At 43.4% G+C, this 23,744-nt stretch overlaps 1 protein-coding gene across 5 annotated transcripts in view; it reads right to left on the bottom strand.

The window, feature by feature from the left end:
- Positions 1–1,191: 1,191 nt before the first annotated feature.
- Positions 1,192–23,744, bottom strand: part of SRGAP1 (SLIT-ROBO Rho GTPase activating protein 1) — a 152,732-nt gene continuing 130,179 nt past the window's right edge. For all 5 annotated transcript variants that reach the window (XM_064448611.1, XM_064448599.1, XM_064448606.1 and 2 more), the window contains 7 exons: positions 19,028–19,133; positions 15,719–15,943; positions 14,945–15,024; positions 7,263–7,443; positions 6,552–6,686; positions 6,080–6,425; positions 1,192–4,299 (listed from right to left, as the gene is read on the bottom strand). In XM_064448611.1, coding sequence (XP_064304681.1) covers positions 3,922–4,299; positions 6,080–6,425; positions 6,552–6,686; positions 7,263–7,443; positions 14,945–15,024; positions 15,719–15,943; positions 19,028–19,133 — 1,451 coding nt within the window. In that variant the 3' untranslated portion in view covers positions 1,192–3,921. The remainder of the gene's footprint in view (positions 4,300–6,079; positions 6,426–6,551; positions 6,687–7,262; positions 7,444–14,944; positions 15,025–15,718; positions 15,944–19,027; positions 19,134–23,744) is intronic.

Below are 23,744 nucleotides of genomic sequence, written 5' to 3'. Positions count from 1 at the left end.
CTGCCTGTGGAAATCGGGTTACACATCCTCTGGGCTGTGCAGGACCTTGAATGAGGCCTGACCTTTGCTGTTCCCTCCTGAATTTCTTAGTTGGCTTTTGTGCATTAGGGGACGAGAAGAAATGCCCAAAGTAGGTCACTGGACACTGTGATACAAAGGCTGCCACCACGGGCTGATCGATGAGCCCACTAACAAACAGATGCGTTACAGCAGCTTTCCCAGCATGACGAATGAAAGCCTTGCTCCGAGCCGGGGTGGCTGGCCTGCCTGTCCCCCCCATACCGCCCCGTGCCTCCTGACATCCATCCCCTTCTCCTCCAGGCTGATGGTGGCCCTTGACCACACCGGAGCTGACTTTAAAACCAGCTCCTTCATCTGTGGCTCCTGCCCCTTATTATTTTTTAAGCAAGGATTGGAAATGGGTTTCCAAGTAGCTCTCCCCCCCCCCAAAACGTGTGTAAGTTGGGCAGTGCAGCAGGCCTGTTTGGGCAGATGCGGTCTGAGCCCAGGAATTCTCCGCAACAGCGCCTGATCTGTGGCTGAACGTCTCTCGTGCAGCCATCAGCCAGGTGCTCGCAGCCCCCCTGGTTCCTGGAGCCAGCTGTGGAGGCGTGTTTTGCCACCGCCGCTTGGCCATAAGGTGACAGAAGAGAAACATTACCTGTGGCACATCCCTCCCTGCCCCGCCAGTGCGAAGGCATCCCTTTTTCTGCTGTAAGAAATGCTCCCAGCCAGACTTTTTTTCATTCTTTTCACTCTGGGACCGTATTTTTAAAACGTGGAAGGTGGAGTGGTTTTTTCACCCCATTTTTTCCTGCGAGGAGCCGGAGGGAGGTGGCTGGTGCTGGTCGAGTGGGTGGCAGGGGGCTCCTGCAGACAGCAGGAGTGGGGTTGGCTGCCTCGATGGTTGCTCAGGCAGAAGTGTGCAAGGCTGGTGGCTTTTCGTGGTGGTGGGTGGCTTCAGGTACAGAGGGACTTGGGTGAGCTTATGGGGCTGGAGCTCTCTAAGTTAGGTAGGAGCCTGCCTGGGAACAAGCACTTCCTCAGCCAAGACAGTGATGGGCCCTGATGCAGGGTGGGGTGTGGGCGGCCAGAGGATGCTGATTCTTTTCCCTCTTTGTGGATGGTAAAGGCAGACTGGCAAGCTACGTTAGACGATACGGCGGTTTACCCAGCAAAACTACACGCACAGACAGAACTATCTTCTTTATTATAAAGATACACTATGAGGAACAAACCTGACTGTATACTGAAGCTTGTAATGGTACATGCCAAAAATGTACAGTACTATACATAAAAGTGCATTGTCACAACAGATTAACAGTACGATTCTCTCCCAGAACTGTGAAATTTCCATGTTTTTATTTGTTCCTTGAGAGTGGAAGGAATGCAATGGGAATGCAGCCATACACGAACAGGGAAGGAGGCAATGGAAATGCAACAGTACAAGAGCAAGGCTAAAGCTCCTCTAAAATTTAAAGGCACTTTCACATGTACATACTACAGATGTACATTGACACAATTAGGTAACAGTCAACAAGCAGGAAGCTACCAGTACTGCAATTCATCAAACTTGACAGTAAAGGACAATACTGATTGGATTAGGTGAGCAGGAGTTACCCTTTAGTACGTCTGTAGTTGTAGCAGTCTTTCCTGTTACATATCCACTTACTATACTTTTAAGTATCTATAATAACCATCAAACTACACATTTAACTGTGTGAATGCACTAAGTGGATGCATTCACTAAATGCACTGCTTCTAATATTTTCTTTTGCTAAACAATTTCTAGTATAAGCATTATGGAGTCCAGTACAGTTATTTAAACATACAAAATTCCCTATGCAATTTAAAGATACAGGTATCCATCTCAATTATGCCAGGTGGGTTAATTTAAAAATGCTAGACTAAAACTGCATGAAAATGAAAGCTGAAATTCCAGTTTGTTCCACTGATTCTAGTAAACTGGGGAACTACTCCAAAATGTCTCTGGTCCCGACTAAGCGACCAGACCCTATAGACCAGCGCTGGGCTGCAGCTGGGGCTGGCCTGGCTTAGGCTCTTGCCCTAGCATTAGGACTAGGCAGTCGAGAGGGCCGGAGGTTCCCTGACCGACTCTGCACAGCCCACCGTGGTGGATTAAGACTTGGCCTCAAACCTAGACACACACAAAGTCTGCGGCTGGACTGAGATGGGTTCGCAAATACCAGGAGCAGTTTGGCTCTCAGAGGCAGTTCATGGGGTACTTTTCAACCCGGGACTTTGCATTACCCATCTACAGGGCGTAAACCAGAGCAGGAATAAGTTGCTCATAAATAATAACAGGAAATTACTCCTGTCACCTCACTAATTATGTCTATCAAATTTTGTCACTGCTCTTCCCCTCCCAAAATCAGTTGTTGATGTAGCGAGTGGTACAACTCCAAGCTTTCCAACGTGAGATCTTAAATAATACATGGAAAGACCCTGCTTAAAGCCAGTTGTACTCCTCTGGGTGGACCGCAATGGATTTTTTGTTCCCCCATCATCTTCGCTGAAATTTATTTTATGCATTGGATGTTGGAAAACGTAGTCACAGAAATAATATTATGGCTTACTGTTGCAATGTGCAAAACAGCTGTACATTTAGTTCACGCCTAACAAAGTTTAACAACAGAGCGCTAAGCAAAGTTGACAGTCGTCACTCACACAGACATAAGAAAGGTACTGAATTCTGTCATTGAAAAGAAAAGGGGAAGGGGGAGAAAAGTGGTTATGGAAAACTTTAGTCAGCTTGAATCTAGGCAGTAGAAACTCAGCTGCCTGTCCTGCGACCGACCCCTGCATCGCTGGCAGGAGGCAGTCAGTCCCTCTTCAGAGTCCCTGTCCTGCCGCCGTCAGCACAACCGAGGACGCGCGCGGAGTGCCTGCGCCGGGCAAGGCAGCCAGCGGAGCGAGGCCAGCTCGGAACTCCCACTGTTACAACTCAAATCACGTCTTTAATTGGACACTGAGCAATAAAGTCAATGGGATACTTTGCTGAATTACTGTGTAGTTGATCCTTTTAATCGCCTATCAGCCTGCCTAATGGACCAACAGATTCATGTAGTCCCCAGAGCCTGGCTCACTCAACCATGAACTTTAAATGAATTTAGCTTTTGTGAAAAATGTGGTATCAGGGAATGAAGGTTTAGCTTCATGGGAAAAGGTACACTATTACAGAGGACAGCAAAAGGAGTTTCTAGATACTATCCTGGAGATGTGCTTTAGCTGTGACCAGGAATGCTGCTTTGTATCGGTGAGAGCAATGTGATCTCCAGATCCATCCAGCGCTTGCCTCTTGTGAGACTGCCAACAAGAAAGCTAGAACTCGGTGCCAATTGTGAGAGTTGTGAGGGATTGGTGGATTTTTTTGGTGTCTCTTAAGTAAGAAATGTGGCCTGAGATGACTTAGACATTCCACACGGACACTTAATCCTCACATGCTAGATTTCAGCTCTTACTAACCTGCTTAAGATTTGGTTTAGTGACCCAGAAATGAGAGGTCCCACCTCCCCTGACCCCCCCCACCCCTTAGTTTTGTGTAGGATCTGTTATTAGAGAGCTACGGTAAGACTGTGAAGTATGGTACAACGTGGCAAGCTGTTTGTGATCTGTGTTGTTTTTATTACAAATGGTGCAGCATCAAGTTTTCAAGTAAGTCTATGTTTGTTTTTTTAAAACGATGCACAATTGTCCAGTTTTTCTTTTAATTGAAACCATACAAAATACAAATGCCCATGTTAATGTAGCTAGTTTCAGACAATACATTCAAAAACACTGAAAACAAAGCCTCTCCAGTTACAAACATGAACAAATGATGTTATGGAGCCCTGACTTCTATCGTTAATCCATCCCTTTCCCTAGCATACCCCAGCCGGGCACTGTGGGTGGCTGAGCTGTCTACATTGTGCAAGACTTGTCGGCTGGACCCTGGGAAGGAGGGGAAGGCCCTATGCTAGGATTTGTTTTTGGAAGAACAATAGGTTTTGGCCTAAGAGCAGGAGGCTTCAGCTGCACTCCCATTCTAGGGGCCACCATGGGCTTGAAAGTACTCATGGTGTCACTGGAAGAACTAGTGCTGCGGCGGATCTGAGGCTCGGAGCTCCTTAAAACAACGCTGTGGAGAGGGCTGAGCGACTCCGTGGAGGTGGCAGGGGTGGGGGTGTTTTTCATTTGTTCCAGGGTGTCCAACACGACATCGGGGGCGTGCTTCGCTGAGCTCTGCCGCTCCAGCTCACGGAGCTCGTTCAGCGCCGTGTTCATCGTCTCCTCGATGTCCTGGGTCAGAGCACAGAGAGAGCAGCATGTCACTCGAATTGCTACGGAACGTGAAGCACGGGAGGAGCAGGAGGAGGAGTGAAAAGTGCATGAGCTAATTTGCCAACAATCCTCTCTTTGATGAGTATTATAGTGCTAAAGCCAATTTCCACCAGATTTATTTGAAAGACACTATGATTGACAAGACGGCAGCTGTGGCTGGATATTACAAATATTTAACCTGTTCACATAAGAGTAAAAATTCACCTAAATTTTTTTTACAAAGTCAAACCTGCACGCCATTTTATTAAGACATTGTCAGGACAATGACATTTGCTGAGCAGCATTTTTAACTGTGAAGACTTCTGTCATCTCTTGGGTACTGAGAGCTGTAAAGATTTTAGTCCATTTGCCACCTCTTAGCTGATTACTCCTCTCATCTAGTGCCCCAAGTCTTCAGGGCCTGTATTCCCTCACGGGGATTATAAACCTGGTTTTGTAAGGAAATAAAGCTTGTTTCTCTGTCAGCTCTTCTCTCATCATGTTTCCCTGAGTTAGATTTTAAGCAGAAAATACTGCAAGACATTGTTCAGTGAGCTTACCTAGGAAATTATTTTTTTCATCAGGATTTCTGGGACAAATGCTAAAAGAATGCATCAAGACATTAATTTACTATTCTTCAGTGGTATTGACATACAACTGAGGTTAAGTATCTGGTGTTCCCTGCTTGCTCACAGTAACTTTCATGCAGTTTAATCAAAGTTTGGATTCTCTCACTGCTGAATGATCACTAGTCTATGCATCAACAAAAATAGCTTAAACGAAACAGCAATGTGTGTGGTTCCAGGACAGTAAATAAATAACTTAGAGTACAATAAAGCAGTAACAACATTTACACTTTCTAACCCTCTAATGCACTGTTCGTTTTTTTGACCCAAGCACAATCCTTCGTTGGAAGCAGAGTTTGAAAGCAAGCATCACCAGTACATTAAATCTTAAAACATGAGTGCCAGCGTTACTGTAAAATACTTTTGCAATCATACTGTACCCTCAGGGTGCCCCTAGCGATCACGTTATACTACCTAGACAACACGCGAGTTCTGAAGACAGCGGTATCTATTTGCTCAAGAGCTGTTGCAAGCTCTGTACAACAGATCAATTTGACGATCGGGTGCTCCCTATTCCATCCTTCCCACCTCTTCACTGCCAGGAATTAGACTAGTGAGTATTCACACAGGGATAAGGTGGCCCATGATTTACACAGGTGCAATGTCTTGCATATCATGTTCTTAGGCACAACCACAAGTATCAAATCAACATATGTATGAACTATATGGCAACCATGTAAAATGCAGAAGACCCTGGAATGTACCTCTGTGCTTTGAATGGCAATGGTCGCTACTAGCCAGTCAGAGCACTTTTCTGCAGAGCATAGTACTGAGAAATAATTGAACACTAATTACATGCAAGCTAGAATAGGCCAGCCTTCATCAGAGCACACAGACTTACATAGCTGTTGTAATCATATACTATCCTGGCGTTCTGGGTGGCAGAGGCAATTTCATTATGGTGTTACAGGAAATAATTTCTTTTTATTGCTACTGCAATGTTTATTCCCCCTGCTTCTTGTACCCAGGATCCCTTAACGCACCTTCTTTCACGCGCACTTTGTTTAAAAAGCTAGGCAGGACATTCTCCTGCACGCACACTCCTACCAGTGTATGTGCTCTGCGCTATGCTTTTCACTGAGACTTGCTCCTCAGAAAATCAGAGTGTGACGTAAAATTAAAAGGACACAAACCTGAGCTATTGACTCTGGGTCCAGTGGTTTATGGTCATTGAAACCTGTGTACTGACCAGATGATGTAGATCTTCTAATTGGAGGGCTATCAATCTTCTTTAGAGAATCATGCCTACTGATGTTAGTGAGACTGCCATGTCCAGGCCTACGCCTCCTTTCAGGGCTGTCGGCATTGAGGTTGCGATTTTGAAGGAGGGCTCTGGGACTGCAGTGAGTTGCCAGGTTGGGGGAACCAAGCTCCACGGACGAGTTGGAGAGAGGGTGAGGTGGGTGTACTGGGCAGTGGCCGTCACTGCTCCTGCCGGGGCGCCTTAGAGGAGGTGGAGGTTCCGATCTCTTTCTTTGCCTGCACCAACGAAGAAGTGGTTATAGGACAAGTTGTAGGGACCCACCATAAGCACGTGGAGAAGTCATTGCTGTGTTACCTGAGCAGTGGGCAGTACTACTGAAAACATGTTACGTTCAAGCTTACCTTCCTAAATACACGTCAGAGTGACGGTCAGTGGGAGAGTTCATGTCCTTTGATGATGACTTGTCCTCTGTTATGGGTCCGCTGCTGGCCTCACTGTCTGCTTTTTGGCTCAGTGTATCTGAGAAAGTATCATCCCTGAACAGAACACACGTGGTGAGATGAGAAGTCAGTGAATTAGGTGTGACAGAAAGCATTTTGGCACTCCCAGATTTTAATCCCCTGAAGAAAAGCAGGCATGTTAAAATCCACTACAGCCCCTCCATGTCTCCAAAAATTGCTTATAATCCTTCTGTTTACTGAGCTGTTTACATTTCGACTGTAACCCTTTTGTAAACAAGAACTTTGTCTTCCTTGGCAAAGCACGTGCTTAATACTGTAAAAGAAGAGTTCAGGGCTGCATTTCTCCGGCCCTTGCTATCTTGAAGTTAAATGTGAGCAATTGCTACACAGAGATAAATTAAAATGGGTTGCAGGAGCATGTCTCTTAATGTACTGGGAACACATCCATAAACAAAGTCGCTTAGCCTAGTAGTAGCTTTTGATTAAGAGCTGTGAATTCAGGGCAATGAAGGCAAAGGCATCCTGCATGGAAGGCTAATGTTTAACCTATTTGAGCCTTCAAACCACTGTCCTGTTTGGAAATCACTGGTAACAGCTTCAGCATGTTTTTAACACCCCACCAAGAACTTAGTCACACCAGACACTGCTTACATATCCTGCACCACTATGTACTGGTGAGGGACAAGGCCATCAATTCCGTTGTGCCTTCCTTCCCACCAGTCTTCAGATGCTCGGTGATAGAGCAGAAGGGAAGCTCCTTTCTTGAAAGAGAGTTCTCGTGCAGATCTTCCAACGTAGTCAAACTTGGCTATAGCTTCTATGGGCTCGCACTCTGTGTAGGGAGGGAAGAAGAATGGATATCAGATTCCATACCAGCTTATCTGCTCATTTTGGTTTCATAAAACCCATTTATTGCATTTTCTCAGTACTCATTCTCATTGAGCAGAGCTGACAGAAATCAGGTCAGCTAAGCCAGACTTCAAGCAGTAGTTATAATATGCCCCTTACAAAGAAACATCATCAGTCTGTGCCCCAAGTATGAAACATCTGGGTTGCTTCGCAAGCTGCAGAAAACATAACGGCATATTCAAACGTTACAATAGCTGCTGCTGGGAGAGAGGCCTCCGCCTCCTGCTGCACAGGCTCCTTCATGGCTGGGGAGTGGGATGGGGGCCAGGCAATGAAGACCTCCGAAAACAAGATGAGCAAACCCAGATGAATAATCAGAGGTCTGAGGAAGCAGTGCGGTAAAGGTAAAGAAAACTGGAGTGCCTTCAACATCTGCAGCGGCAAAGGAAGGAAGCAGGATTTCCCTGTGCATGAGTAGGGGTGCTCTGCCTAACTGGGCTACGAGACTTCTGTTTTTTAGGTCATGAGTGTGCAGACCTAGTGAAAATGTAGTGTTTTATACAACATCAAAGCCTAGTGCTTTAAACTGTTTCCTCAACACCCTTTTTGAGTGATGCAGAGAGCTCCAGACCACCTAAGGACGACTCCTCCACAGGGGCGGTCCCTGTGTGGCCTGAAGTTGCCTAAGGCAGCTCTGCCTGCTTCAACATCCCAAATTCCTCTGGTTTCTGCAGGGGAGGCTCCTGGTTTCTGAAGCCAAACATTGGTTACAGCAGTCCTGGCTAATCTTCTGCCAGTATGCTGGTAAATTCAGCCTTACACTGCTAATGGACTCCATCCTGTAACCTACGCTTGGCTCGGCAACCTACTGATGTCAGCGAAGGGTCCCTCCTGAATGTCTGCCTGCTGGTATCTTCAGAGCTGTGCCCAGACATCAGCAAAACAGCTGTGATTTAACAACCTCTAGTTTCTTCTGCACAAAACCAGAAGCACCTGAGCTCACACAGATTAACATTTGTCACCAGTCTCAAAACATAAAGTAAAACCTGCGAAATACAGGTTTAAAAATCTCACATTTTGTTGACTCCAGTAACTCAGAGTCCCCAAAATGACAAATTTCTTTACATAATTAGAGCAATATTTAGATGGAAATTAACATCTGGGCTAATGACTAGCATAGCAGCTTTCTGTCTGGTGCAAATTAAAATCGCTGAGGTTGTAATTCCCCAAAGAACCAGGCTGGTAATAAAAGCCACTGTCCCTTTATGACAACATTTTGCACAGGAATGTCTTTTTAAAATTAACTTCATCCTGCAGCACGAAAACATAATGATAGCACCTTTATTGAGGTTATAGTTTGCAGCTGTTTTTTTTAATAACTTGCCCAGCCTGCAGAAGGCTGGCTTGTGGTTTGCTGCTTCTGCAGCCACGCGAAGAGCTCCCTTCAGCGACAAACTGCAGGGAGTTTAGGAGTTACAAACCCCAAAATTTTCCAGAGATGGCATGCAGTGGTATGGGGAATTCACTGTCACAAAGGCAAAAGTATTGTACGCTGGCAGAAATTACTTTGATTATATAAATGCAAATAAGAGTCTAGCAACAACAGCATTAATTCCTGAAAACGCATCGCCACTGGATGGCTCGCTGGCAGGCACTCTCTGGTGGGTGGGTAGGGGGTGACAGGTTTCTTGGTTTCGTGTTTTTAAGCAAAGAAAATGTAAAGATGACACAGAAACCTTCTGGAAAGCTGGGAAAACGTTAATGCTGCTGTATATATTAGTGATATATTCTAATATACAATCTTATTTTCATTTCTAGATACTCTATCTACAGTATATCTCTTACAGAAAGTACAGATGTGACAAAGCGACCACAGGCACGGAAAGCCACTATTGCCAAATGAAAAGAAATAAAACCAAACGTGCCGGTTTGTCTTGCGTGGTGTTTAAGAGGACAATATTAAATCAAATGGCAACAATGTAACACTGAAAAGAACGCTGTTATCACATATCTCACGCGTGTTGCTTGTGGAATTCGTTATAAGAAGGTACTGCTGGGATCGGGTAGGATTGAAAAGGAGCAGATGTTTACATGAACACACTCAGATTGCAGGTAAGTTACGGGTTATGGAAGAGTGGGTCAAGAATTCTGAAGCAAAAGCTCCCAGGTTTCAGCGAGCCAGTCACTCACAGGTAATACTTTAAAATGCAAGAAAAACCCCCAACCAAACAAAAACCCCTTTACAGTAAATAAAGAAAATCCCTAATTTCCTGTACATATTTTCCTCTGACATTCTTTGAAGTTAACTGATAGCAGTCATGGGTACGGGACTGATTGATAAACCTCTACACTGGTGAGCTATAGGATTTTCCCATTCTCTGCTAATTTCAACAGACCATATAGCATCCTACATTTGCGTATACAGGTCTTTTTGTTTACAAATGAATGGACTAAACTAGAAACAGTTCTATCTCCCTCAGTGGAATTACACTAATCTAAGTGTGGTGCATGGTGGGAATCTATTTTTTTGTATCCTTCCACCGCCTGCAAGACTCACATACGTTCCCAGAGGTCTGAAGGAAGTTGCCCCGCTGGAACCAGCTGTACGAATCGGTTCTGCACCCACAACGGATGTGGCTTTTGAGGCGTGTTTGTTAGATTGCCTGGGTAACAAATCCTACCTCCTCAGGGAGGAATGCCCAGTAGATCTCACACAGTTTTCTTAACAGAACCAAAAGTAATTTCAGACAGGTTTCACTACACTGAAAGGGGCATTTTCTTTGCTCGAATGTTGTTCTTACATGGAGAGAACTTTCCTAGAGCAAACAGTACTGAGACTATACTTAAATAGTAATTCACCTTGTTACAGGTCAAGCCTTAATAGTTAAAACCAAAGTACCATGACAGTTACTCCTAGAAATAAATGCATTTTGAAAAGCTAAGCCATTTAATATCAAGGTTACTGAATGACAGACAAGCATTTCCAGAAAAGCAAAGGTGATGAAAGCTAAATTTGGGATCTGTTACTCAAATTCTGTGTGGTACTGAATGTCTAACCGTAAAATTGACAGCTTGGGGGGGAATGTAATTGCACTGCTCTGTCCATACCTGGGGGCATTCGCCTGCAATAACAAGAAGTATTTGATGACATATAGGATCTCAGCAGCTATCATCTCTAGTGACTCAGGCAATGATACGGAAGTGAAAAATTAGGACAAACTGAAGAACTGTAGGAAAATCTTTAGGGATTCTGTTAATCATCCAGCTCTGTTCTCACTTTTTTTACTTATGACCCCCAAAGCTTGTTATGATTCCTACCACCGTTTGATGACACTTCACATTGCAGTGTGCTTAAAAATCAAGGTTTGATGCCAAGTAGAGCTGTCCAGATCCAGCAGCTTGGGAGAGCAGAAAGGGCAGAGGAAACATAAATGCTAATTTTAATTGTGGGACTGGAGTGCCAGATGTAGTACTAACCTCCCTACAGAGGTGATGGCACTGAAGAGGCTCTGCGCTGCCCTCTATGCCTCAGGGCCCAAGGAGCTAAGGAAAAGAGGGGAGACCATCCCCTGCACTTTGCAGGGGGGTTTGCTGTTGCTTTGCTCTGCTTTTCTTCAGTTCTCCCTGATGTACCCTGGCTGTCGGGAATACAGTATGTCCTTGAACCCCCTGGGAAGACCCTGTCTCCCGGTGTGGTTGTCCTCTTCTGTACCCTATCAGAGAACTGCGGCTTTGCAATTTCAAAGTCCTGTCCTCAGGACAGCGGTTCTCTGACTGGGGAACAGTAAACACAAATGTTGCAAGGTGTTGACTGAACAGAATTTGGCAAAATGTTGATCGCGGCATGTGCTACTGAAAAGCAGGAAAATTATTGTGTCCTGGGGATGCAACAATAACTTGCAGCCTTACGCGTCACTGTAACTTCTGCTTCCAGCAGAACCACCATCTCAGATTTTGCCCTATGTTTATGAGATATCTATGAACAGTATGACATTAATTGTATGTATGTTTTCCCAGGAGAAACCCATCTGTTTAACTTCCTCAGGAAATTCTCTCTTACTTCCTTTGAAAACAAACCTAGTCACCCTTTTCCATACGCCTCCAATAAAAATAAAAGATCTCCAGCAAACCGAAGGTAAAGGAAATATGCTAAAAACTGCTTCAGCAAAACATGAAAAATATCCTTTGAATCTTTACTGCAGAGGCACTTTCAGGTAAAGATTTTTCTGCAGCAAAATTACAGATAGATTTTTTTTTCTGGTGCCTAGCTTGAGTGCAGATGTTCTGAACTTCACAAATTAAATTTCATTTCCAGATTTAGGAGAAAGAGTTTTCCTTAATAGGGATACTTTCTGCACATTTAAAAAAGATTGAAAACGCTACAGTAAAATGCACCTCCTCCCCTCTTCCCTTTAACCTTAGAAAAAAAGAGGAAATTTATATGCCTAAAGTGAAGCAGTTATGAAGTATTTATATACTCAATTATAAGTTCCAGCCTTCTTTTCCCTAAGCTACCAGATTCCACCTCTGCACACCTAATTTATTTTTTAATTTTTAAAAAGTTTTGGTTTTTTTCTAAATTGTAATTAAGCATTCTTAGTGCTACTGAGCCAGGTCCTCCAGATGGGTTTATTCTAGCAGGCACAGAGAGATTCAGTTATAGTTTAACTTTATACAGCAAATAATTCTTACAACAGCAATAGCTAAAGTAGAAAAATAAATCCTTTTGCTTTTGATCATAGCCTCTGGATTATGTTTCAATAACCCTGTAATTCCTGCGGGGTTAGCTGCTTGGTCTTGTGGATGTACACAACATTTTAGCATAAAACTAATCAGATTTTCAACACTGGAAAAAAAATTACATTTACAGAATCTGCTTCTTCCACCTCCTAACAGAGGGAAATACGTACGTACCACGTGTCTCATCAATACAGCAGCAATGCTGCTCTTCCCTTTCTCTCTCTCCACGTACAGCTGGCAGTGATGCATTCAGCTTAGAATCAATGAATCAACCACATTAAACACCCAAAAGACTCCAGGCTCTTTAGTGGAAACTTTTTGTTTGTCCACCACAGGTCAGTCAGTGACTCTCATGAAGTTCAATACACAAACTGAACAATTCTCACCTATTCTCATACTCGGTACCAAGAACATTTTATAAAAGGAATTGTCCAAAGGACAAACAAGGGAAGGTACGTGCAAAGAGACGGTGAATGTGTTTAATTTAAAGCCTGTAACCTACATTAGAAAAATGTGCTCTTGTAACAGAAAGCACATCCATGGAAAGAAAATGGGTTAGAGCTTGCATGCTGAGAACCAAAGGCCAACACTGTTTCGTATGCGATCCAGGCTTGCTAATCATTATCTTTGCAGCAGTATTTTCCTAGATTACAAATACTTTTGTGCTAACAATTATTTTGCTGTAAATACAAATGTCTGCTTCCTTTTGGCACTGAATTAATTTGAAAGGCGCGCTGGCGCAACTAGAATTGAATCGCTGGCCAATCCGGTGAACAAAAAGCCATGTTTTGAGCAGTTAAATCTTTTAACAGAACTCTGTCCTGATGACAGCTATTCTCTTCAGGGTTTGTCTCCACCAATGACACAGTCATAACACAGGCAGCACCATGACAGGAATGTAAAACTATTATTATAACAACACAGTGATGGGGTAGAGCCCATGATTATTGAGGCACAGGTGATATACTATGTGATACCATGGTCCTGCTCCTCTGGATCCTGCTGGTATTTTAATCTTCCCTATGCATGGTTTTGAAGTAACCGCTTTTGATTGCTGCTGAAAAGCTACACTTCTTTTCCATGACCCTTCAGGTCTTTATCTCTCAGTTTGGTCATGGGACCCCAAAGCTGGCCCCAATATCTTGAACCAGTGCGCTGCCGGCGTTTCACTACTTCACTTGTGGTCTAAATGAGAGACAAACAGTCTTCTTTGGCTTCCAAACTTGCTTCATACCGCCAGTGGAAGAAGGACCTCTTATAAAGTATAACTATACTGTCTTGGAAAAATAAAGTGCAATTATGAGTTTGTTCACACCATTTAGCCGAGCTGTGTTATATAAAGACAGTGGGTTTAGCTCTACAGGCTAAACCTGTAAAACTGTCAGTATTCCCTTCCGTGGGTGCAGGCATGGGTATACACCCCAGGCAGAAGATTACCATTGACCTCTCTCCTATCCTCAGTTTTCCCCCCACCTTCTGTAATCCTGCCCACCTGACTGCCCCTCCTCTCCAAACAGCTGCACTGATTAGTCTGCCTGCTCCTCCTCACTGCAGCAGAGGGGAAGAGACAGGCAATCTGTCACTGACAACTTGTCTACGTGACAAAGCAGACAGGTACAGCTCGAGTGGAACTATTGTTTACATTGTTGTGTGTGCAATAGGATCAGCATAGGCAAGTTTCCTATAGATACACCTTCCTGTTCCCCTTCCCTATGGCAATTGTCCCAGCTCCTAACCAGTGTCCCTTATGACATCCTTTTTTTTTTAAAAAAAGTTCATTCTCTGCTGTAGCTCTTTCCCTTCCCCCTCTCTGTCTCTTCCTCTTCCTCCTTCCACACATCCTCTGAGATGGACAAGGGGCAGCTTTTGTTTCTGCTGGTGCCAAGTGCACATGTGCTGGTTGCTCTGGCTGCGTTGCCTGCTGGCCAGATATGCAGTGAGCTCACACTGCAGCTCTTCTCTACAGGGACAGTTATGCCTAATCCTTCACCTCTAACTGGCTACTAATTGTCAGGAAAATGGTAGTTATTTAACAATTGTGACACCTCTTTCCATCTGTTACATTTGCTTGAAACTGGGCAGAAGTTACTGGGAGGGACACCTGAAGGATGGTCCAACTGAAATAAGTCACAGTCAAATACACCTTCAGTTTAATACACCCGGCTAAAAGGAATCGATATAATAGAGATGCATCAAATTTTTAATGGATATCTATTATACCCAGAACTGTCAGAGTATATGTGATTAATATTTATAGCAAATGACTATTGTGTGGAAGTTTCACTGCAGGGGGTACACACATGTTTATCAGTAGTTATAAATCCTTTAGATGGAACAGTTTTTAAAGTCATTTCACAATAGAGCCCACTGAATGGCAAATATCCCTTAGCTGAAATATTTAAAGACACACTTTTGATAAGTTTACCTTTTGCAGACAAAAGATAAAGAGTCACTAAAAATGTAACATTATATCAGAAAATAATATGTGCTGACTGAAATAGTTTCTCTCTTGCCCTTCCTGTGACTGGACAAATCAGGAGAGAACAAGGAAACAGCTGGTCAAACACAGATGAATCAGAGTGAAAAAGCACACAGAGATTAAAGAAGACGGCTTTGCTACAGACCACTAGGACTGAAATCCTCCTCTTTCAAATAAGACACAATTAGGAAAGGAAGGAGGTCTCCCGCATGAAACACCTGTAAAACTTACTCCTATCAAAGGCACAGTAACGTAACAGACGTACCGTCTTCACTGGTGTGGGGCTCTGTACTAGCATCCTGGTCCACCTCCTCTAATGTACCATGTTCGCTGTACGGGCTGTCACTGAAGGGAAATAAAAGGTTGAGCAGAGAGAGAAACCACAGCATGAAAAGGATGCTTCAGTGGGCATTAAACCCCAGTCCCTTTCTTCCCCAGTCCACTGGGGAAAGTCCATTGGGGGTAACTAATGTCTTCCACACATACCAAAAATATGCCACCCCCATGAGATTATTTGAAGTTATTCTTAAAATGGTATAAAGTTATGTGCAACATCATTCTCACGACATGCTATGGATACACAATTACTGAAGAAGTCTACACACCTCTTCTTCAAACATCTTCAGCTGCTAAGAAGGTCCCAGAACCTTTGAATGCTTTCATTTATGAAAAGGTGCGCATGTTGCAAAGGGAGGAAAGGAGCAGGGGGAAGGCATCGTAAGCTGAAATTTGTTAAGATGGTTCACAGTCAGAAAGCCAGTTTCTGGCTGTGTGCTCTACACAGCACACCTGGAATTCTAGCTGTGCCTGGCTGAACACAAGGGTAGCTTCCTCCACAAAATGTTGTAGGGAACCTCATTGTAATTGCCTTTGCTTCACGTTTTTTACGGCTAACACTTTCCTGTGTGAACCTAAATGTTCTTATCATTTATCTTCATACTTCTATTGTATGCAAAAGCCATTCTGTATCACAGAAGTTATCCAGACAAGCAGTCTGATGATTTTGTTAAGAAGATAGAGGGGTAATATTCTGACTTACCAGTAGTCATCTCCAGCCATGCATTTTTCATAGACTGGGCCATCAAGTTCTTTAGCATCTGGAAAAATAGCCTCATGATGGATGATGATAGTTTTGATTATCTCATTCACGTGTGCCTGACAAGACACCTGGTCTTGTATGTCTGGAACAGGCATCAGGGTTGGCCCAAAACAAATAGCCAGGTTGTACGGATCCATCATGTTTTCATCACTGTACTGTGAAAGGCTGTTATAATAGAAAAATGAAGAAAAATTGACTTTTCCACTGTTACTAACCTTATTCTGAAAACTGGAGAAGCTTTATTTTCCATCACAACTTAAGAGATTTTCTGTTCTCCTTGACGCTTAATCCCACATAATGCAACAAACAAAAAAAGGGGATTTCTTCAATAGGCTATGCATGTTGTAAATTGAGTTTATAGCACATACATGTATGTAGATGTATGTTTTCCTACACTATTATGTTGAGTGTACACTGACTTAATGAGCTAATGTAAAATGCATCAACTGCTGCTGCTTCTATCTCATCAGTGTTTATCCTTGGAGGCCCAGGTGGACTGGATCCAAAGTGGATCATGCTTACCATTTTTCATCAGACCTTGATGCGTCTGTCCCATCAACTGGCTACATAAATTAGGCAGACTGAATTGTTTTCTGGAGGTAGCTAAGTTCCTGAATCTTGCAAAGGCTCTCGTGACTTTTGGTTTCTGTTTTTACCGTATAATTCAAAATCCCTGAGCACCTTGCCTTCTGCCCACAGACTCCCACACGGGTTTTGTCTTGGAAGCAACCAAATGAAAGGCTTTGATTGTTCTTGTTAACCAACTTTTGCAAGGTCTCCTTTCCTCCAGAAAATTAAAAATTGCTAGTTTTAAATTTTGTTTTTCAAAGAAAAGCTGCTCTTTATTCCCCCTCTTAAAAGAATTGGCATTTCTAGTAGAAATGCTGGCTTTTGAGTGGTTTTGTGCAGGGATGGTCAAACAGAACCTGAAGCACTGGGACGCCCTTTACCTCAGTGTTGTTCTGCACTCTGAAGCAGCATAGGAATTAGAATGTCTGGTTGTGTTTAAATACAGCATCATAGTCCCTTTAGAAGGGGAATTTTATAGAGTGTACATGTACAAACAATCAAACCGAAGAGGCAAACCTTCTAAATGACCCCCTTTATAACTAGCCTGGTAAAATTAATCATGCTCTCCTCTTTCTTATGCCATGATTTGTTATCATATCCTGTGTGTTAATCGGAGACATCTTGTTCTACTGATTTATAAGGTGGTTCAGCCTTTTTATGCGTGCAAGAACGTGTAAAAAAGATTATAGTTGTGAAACACGTGAAGTTCTGCTGGTGACTGGTAACATATGGTGCTCCCCAGGGCTCAACACTGGGGCTGATACTGTTCAACATCTTCATGAACAGCCTAGACAATAGGATGGAGTGCACATTCAGCCAACTTAGGGATAATGCCACACTCTGGGGGACAGCAGGTATGCTAAAGGGCAGGGTTACCATGTAGAAGGACTTTGACAAGATGGAAGAATGGATGAACAGGAATTTCATCAATTTCAGCAAGGGCGAATGCAAAGCCCTGACAGTGGGATGAAATAATCCCATTTATTATTACACTCTGGAGCTGACTGTTAGATATCAGCTCCCAAGGAAAAGCACTGGCAATAGCACTTCTTGTACAAGAGGTTGGATGTTATTCAGCAGTGTGTCTTCCAGCGATGAAGGCTAGTTACTTATGTGTCTGTATTAGGGAGAGTAAAGGCAGCAGGTCAAGTGAATGGAGTATTCCCCTTCCATTTGGTGCTCATGAAGTTGAGACAAAGCCTTGAGCAACTTGATCCAACTTTAGAAGCTTTGAGCAGGATGCTAGACCAGATGAGGACAAGCCATGAGGTCTGATGACTTCATGTGGCCAAGCAGGCCTAACTGCATATGCAAAAAGCAGAACTGGATTTGCAGAAAGTCAAACTATGGGAATGTTTTTCCTGTGGATGCACCAGGAGCAGTTTGGAGGCATATAAGATTTAGCCTGCTTTCTGAATTGCATTCCTGTGGAGATCACAGATACAGCTAACATGATCATGGAACAAAAACAACCTCGTATAACTGTGGCCAATCTGTATGTCTAAGTAGAGGAGAAGCTGCGATATAAACCTATGAGATATTTACACAGTGTCGCTATGTAGGAATGAATTAATGTTTTCAATGAATGGTTATTTTCATAAAGCTTTAGATTTCTGCCCCTCTCTAAAATATTGCTGGAAAGTGGTTCAGAAATTACTAGAAGAAAGGAAATAGGAACAGCTGTGAATACAGGCACACACACATAACCTGGCCGCAAAGATCCTGTTTCTATAGGAACAGACAGGATGGATGAAATGGGGAAGGTCACAAAGGCAGAATGAATCAGCAGAGGGCAAATTTAGAAAAAAAAGAGGAAAAAGGCAATATGAAAACAGATATAACAGGAAACAGACAATATGGCAGTGGAAAGAGAAAAGCTAGAATCAGGACAAAGTGCACAAGAAGCAAAATTTGCAGTGAAAATACTGTGGTCAGCAAAACCGGAGAGGGCTGTGAAGGACTGGAGGGAGAAACACAGTGCAATTGCCCAACCTGTCTTTTATTTTCTCTTTGAGAATGAAGAAGTTTTTCTGGGATGATGAAGACATGAACACCACTTTGCCTTTCTCACACAACCCTCCGAGCAGCAGCTGCCTGTGTTTTGCAATGTGAGAACCAAGCTACTTTATATCAAAGCACACACAGGGGATGTATGTTCTCTATACTGGTAGTCCTATTAAAAGCAAATAGAAGCAGCAACACAAAAACTCGCCCTGGCAATGCCTGGCATCAAATAGGTAGCTTGTAGTGCCTGCGCTGCTTGAATATACTGTTTATTTTTCCCATCAGGAGATTAAAATCAGCTTGAGATAAGGAAAAAAAATGCCACTTTTACATTACATAAATTATTTTCAATGTAGTTACAGTTTGTGTTTGTTATTTTTCTTACAAGCTTATTCTGTTATCAGCTTTAATGCTGTAGCCTGCACTCCCCATTTTGGACAACACTTTAATGCATCTTATTACAACCTTGCTCTGTTTTGGACAAACGGAATTTTAATTTGAATGAAAACAGGTGTTTTCCTTCTATTTTCATTGCCAATTAGAGGATCATCTTTTATGGTAAATGGAGCTTAGATGTAAATTCTACGTAGAGTATGAGTAAGCCCAAAGAACCTCAGTACCAGCAGAGGAAGGCAGATAAAGGTATGCTACCTTGGGGAATGATAAAGCACTTACTGGTTGAGGAAGGCGAAGAGGTATCTCATCACTATAAGGACAGACCTGGGCAAAGTAAGGAGGAGTTTGCGGATGTGAAGAGCCCTCTCATAGAGATTGTCTATTCCTGCAAACAGAAGAAAGTATTTTAAGTTCCCTTTCATATGATGGTCTAAAAGAACATTCAGTCAGTTTACTCAATTTACTTTGACTCTTTACCGTCACACGTTCCTACCCAATATCTTCTCATTTTGGCCTATTAGAAAAATAAGATCTAAAAGTCCTTCTCCCTCTCATTAAAACCACACAGCTTAAAAGTAACATCTTTAAATATAAGAAGTCATAAATCTGCCTAAGTCAAACCTTGTGCCACTTGCTGGGCTAGACAGCTCACAAAACCACAAGATCAGTACATAAATCCAAGGAACCAAGGAGAGACATTCACCATCAGTTTCAAATACAGATTCATTCTCTTTATTTGAATGTTCATATCAGATATAATAGTCCAATCACCAAGCTTCTCCAATGAGTTTTCTTAAAAAAATGTCCAGCTATAACTCTCTTAATGGCAATGTAGGAGAAAGGCTTTATGTTTTATAGTGTGTAAGCAACAAACACAAAGATCATATGTATTTTCCCAAATGATTTTATAGCAGTCAACCAAAATTCTTCTGAAGCAGGCAGAACAAGGTCAGCTTGATAAAAGCACCAGTTCCTAATATCTTATAACAAGGATGCATTATCTTCTATGTTGGTCAGAAAGATTATGTGGCTCTGAGTGGGGTAGTGATGGGATAAAAGGATAATTGTTTTTCAAAATAAATAATATCTCTATTTTTTACTCAATGTGTTTTCTGTGTAAATGACCCTTAGAAACAACCTAAAATTTCAGTAATGCTTTTATGTCAGCCAAGAAAGAATGCTGCAAGTAACAACGTCTCGGGGAAATCTTAACACACTACATGAGAAATAGTGTCCAGTGGCACTGAAATAGATAATAAACAATTTGGAAATGAGAAACAGGAGCTTATTCCAATAGCTGAAGCCATTTGTACCACAAAATGTGATATTTAACAGTACATGTTTAAAGTAAGTAATTACATAAAAACATGCTAACTGTAAACAGAGCTCCTGGTGGTTATTTGTGCTCTTTGGCATAGCTATTTCTACCAATCAGCATTTATCTGTAGATGCAAAATATGCATCGACTTATGTTTCTTAGAAGAACAACTGGTGGCTAGTAATTAGTGTTTTGGTTCCAAGAACTAAGCGGAAGCAAAGCATGTCAGCAGCAAGACTTCTGCTCACCATGCAGAAGTGCTGTACTTCATTCGGAAACGCCAGTGTAGTAAACCAAGGGGGAAAACCTGTTCCCACACCTGCATTTATGGGAGATCCCACTGGCTCAGCACCACTAGTGTGCTGGGGAACAGAAGATTTTGGGATGGGGTGAAGCTCGGCTCCTTGGAAGTTTCTGCAGAAGAATGGCCCACCACTGCTTGCATGAAGGAAGCCCATTTGGACTGCGGTATTTACTGTGGGAGCAGCAAAGTGAAACTCCTGTGGGAGGTAAAATCCTATTCCCTAGCAGAGCAGCTGAAGGCTGGAACAATGTCCCTGGTGAGATGCCACTAACTGCCGCAGACCTGGTGGGGAAAAGGACTGCTGACAAGTTGTATAATCTATAACCTAATGAGTCACACTGACCCCAAACCCTAGCTGAAAATCAGTTCAAGCCATTACACTTTCTCTAGTGGAGTATGTGACGTGAAATAAATTTTTATGTTTCTGTTAAAGCTGGACTGCATGAATCAAGAAGTATTCCTGGTTATTGGTTAAGAACTGGAGTCCGTGGCAGGGATGTGCTAAGCCTGGGAGCTGCTCGAGATCAGCCACAGTTCTCTCTTTCCAGCACATACCACATCTTGGAGATGTCAATGCTACGTACCCTCAGTTCTGCACTGTACTGCCACACTGCTGTTCTGCACAGTCCACAGACATCAGTTTTAGCACAAGGCCTTTCTCCACCTGCCTAAGCTAAGCAACTCTCCAAAACCAAGTGGAAGGAGCCTGACCGTGTCTTCAGTTCCCGATCTTCCAACAAAAGCAGCTGCTGTTACAGCTAGCGGTGCCGTGTGAGTCTCCAGCTCAGCTGCTGTTCCCCAACAAGCCTGTCTCTGGGTCTGTAGCTCTGGGTGGTTTTCAGCCTGCGTGCGTGTACACAGGTAGATTTTCTATGGAGTGGGGCTGAAGGAGGAAGGTCCAAAGGCACTTTGGTTACATCTTTCAACACTTCCACCCCAGCAGCACTGCTGTGCAGTGCTGTGGCACACCTCCTCTCCAGCCTTTCAGCCCCGTGTGCTGGATGTGGGAAGCTGGAAGAAAGCTATGATGCAGCACCAGGACCTGCTTTCTGCATTAAAGCCTTTCCTGGCTAATGCCTTGTGCTGCAGACCTGCCTTTTCCAGCCAATTCTGGAGACCAGTCCTGGACCAGGTTCAGTCATCGCTGAACTCAAATCAGACCCGAGCAATGCACTGGCCAGGCTCCCAGGTGGGTCGAGCAGCTCCTTCCAGCAGTGTGCTGCCTATCCAGATGCAATAGCTCTGTCCAAACTAGCAAGCTAAACCAGGATGGGGCAGTCTTGAACACTGGCAGGTAGCTACCACACAGCAGTTATCACACTCTCCAATGCGCTTGTGGTCTGTGCCAACTATAACTCTTCAAAGCGTTTCCTGGACATGGTTCACAGGATGCATGAGGCAGGAACTGGTCCCAGTAGGCATCACGGACACAGCAGAGTAGGTACAGAGAATATGGCTGTATGGCCATGTGTTGAGCTATCCCAGCTGCCCTACTAGCAGGTTACCTCTATACTGAAGGAGTTGCAAGCTATACATGCTGGAATGAAGTGCATGTATTTCCAATACCTTCCTGGTAATCCAGTCCCAGTTTCCACGAAAGCCCCTTTATTGAAAATCCAAACTACTGCCAAGCGGTAAATTCGCGTGCTTTCCACGTTATTTCAGAAGGCTTGTTCTTCCTTCTCAGCTCTGAATTGGTTTAAAGGAGATAGGTAATAGTGTTATGTTTTTGCATGCTGCTTTTAAATGAGGAGCCAAATTTCATAGCTGGTTGTGTGCATGCAGTGCATGAGTGCTTGGTTACGCAGGAAAGAAGGAATGAATATAGAGCAATCTTTCTGCATCCAGGCAGAAATAATTGGCAGCTCTGCCGCTTCCCATGCAGAAGGAAAAAGAAAGCATTGCTTTGCGTCCACCAGATTTGCTGAAGAGAGCCTTGGGGCAGAATGGCCATCCAGACTACAAGCTGGTTGCTGCGAGAAACCACTGGCAATCCCAATGCTGCAGAAAGACGGTTGTCTCCTCTTTCACAGCACTTCTGTTGGAGGCCCTCTTTTCATTACTCTTATTTTCAAGAATTGTAATTATCCCTACCTCAGTGACCTGTGAGGTATTACCTATTTCTCAGCTACGAAAACCGAACTGCCGATATTACATGACTTGTGCTAATAATGCAATTAGCTGCCAAGCAGAAATAGAAATTAGGGGATTTGAAAACTGGTTCATTACTCTAATGATATGATGAGACTCACATTCCCAAACACAAGCAACAGGATGAGCCTCTGGCAAGGCCAAGCACACTGGGAACTAGCATATTTTTTCTGGCTGTGGAGTGAGGGAGGGAAGGCAGATCCGTGTGAAGGACACATGAATATCAACCACAAATCAAGACAACTGTCATGTAAATTTCACAAATAGAAATGGTTGTTATTTTCTAGTTACCAGATCACAGAGCACAGCAAAACTTTTGGAGCTCTGGTCTGACACACCTGCCTTCCAGACCTGTCTCAGACACGGGGGTCAAATCCATAAGCAGGGGAGTTCCCTGCCAGCCAGACGAGAAGGTGTTTGGTGTGGGAACACTGTTCTGTCAAAGTGGAGCTACAGTGCAGTCCGGAGCACCAGAGATATTTGTGGGGTGGAACAAGAGAAGGAGAAGAGGCCAGCTTCTGGGGCTTCGTGATTACAGCACTCTGTGGAAGAGCTGGGCACCTGTGCTCAGAACTATTAATGCATTTTTATCAGACAATAATGAGGCAAAGCACCTTAATAATATAAGGAACTTGGTTTTCTGTGTATCCATAAAATTATCTAGGCATCTAAGCGCCAGAGGTGTTTGGGATCTAAGGAGCCTCCACCCGCTACTACAAAAAATGAAAAACAGAATGCTTGGAGGACTCTTCAGAGACCATTTCAATCTACAGTCTCACCCTTTGACTTCAACCTTAGTCACCTCTGAGAGATGTCTGTCCAGCCTGTTCATAAAATCCTCTAAAGAGGCAGATCACAATCTCCACAAGAAAATCTGTTGAGGTGCAATCTTGCATTGCTCTTGGAAAAGACTTATTTATTGATGTCCCATGGACTTCCTCTGCAAATGCTCCTTGTCCTTGAACTGGATGAATGAATCCAGCTGAGACTAATGTCATTGCATAAATGAAAGAATTACTTATCAGCTAACTGCCTCTGTCAGCCACAGGCTAAGGACCAGTTCTCTAAATAGCATTAGATAGGCATAAATCCTGGCTACTCAAGCCTTAAAAGGTGTGATATTCAGCCTCCAAGAACACTGGAACCTGTTCTGGAGAGGCGATGTCACCTTTCCTTACTGCAGAGACACACAGAATCAACGAACGTCCACTTTTCTCTTCCAT

This window comes from Phalacrocorax carbo, chromosome 1 (genome assembly GCF_963921805.1).
Source record: "Phalacrocorax carbo chromosome 1, bPhaCar2.1, whole genome shotgun sequence".
Taxonomy (NCBI): Eukaryota; Metazoa; Chordata; class Aves; order Suliformes; family Phalacrocoracidae; genus Phalacrocorax; species Phalacrocorax carbo.
This window is presented reverse-complemented; position numbering and strand designations above follow the sequence as displayed.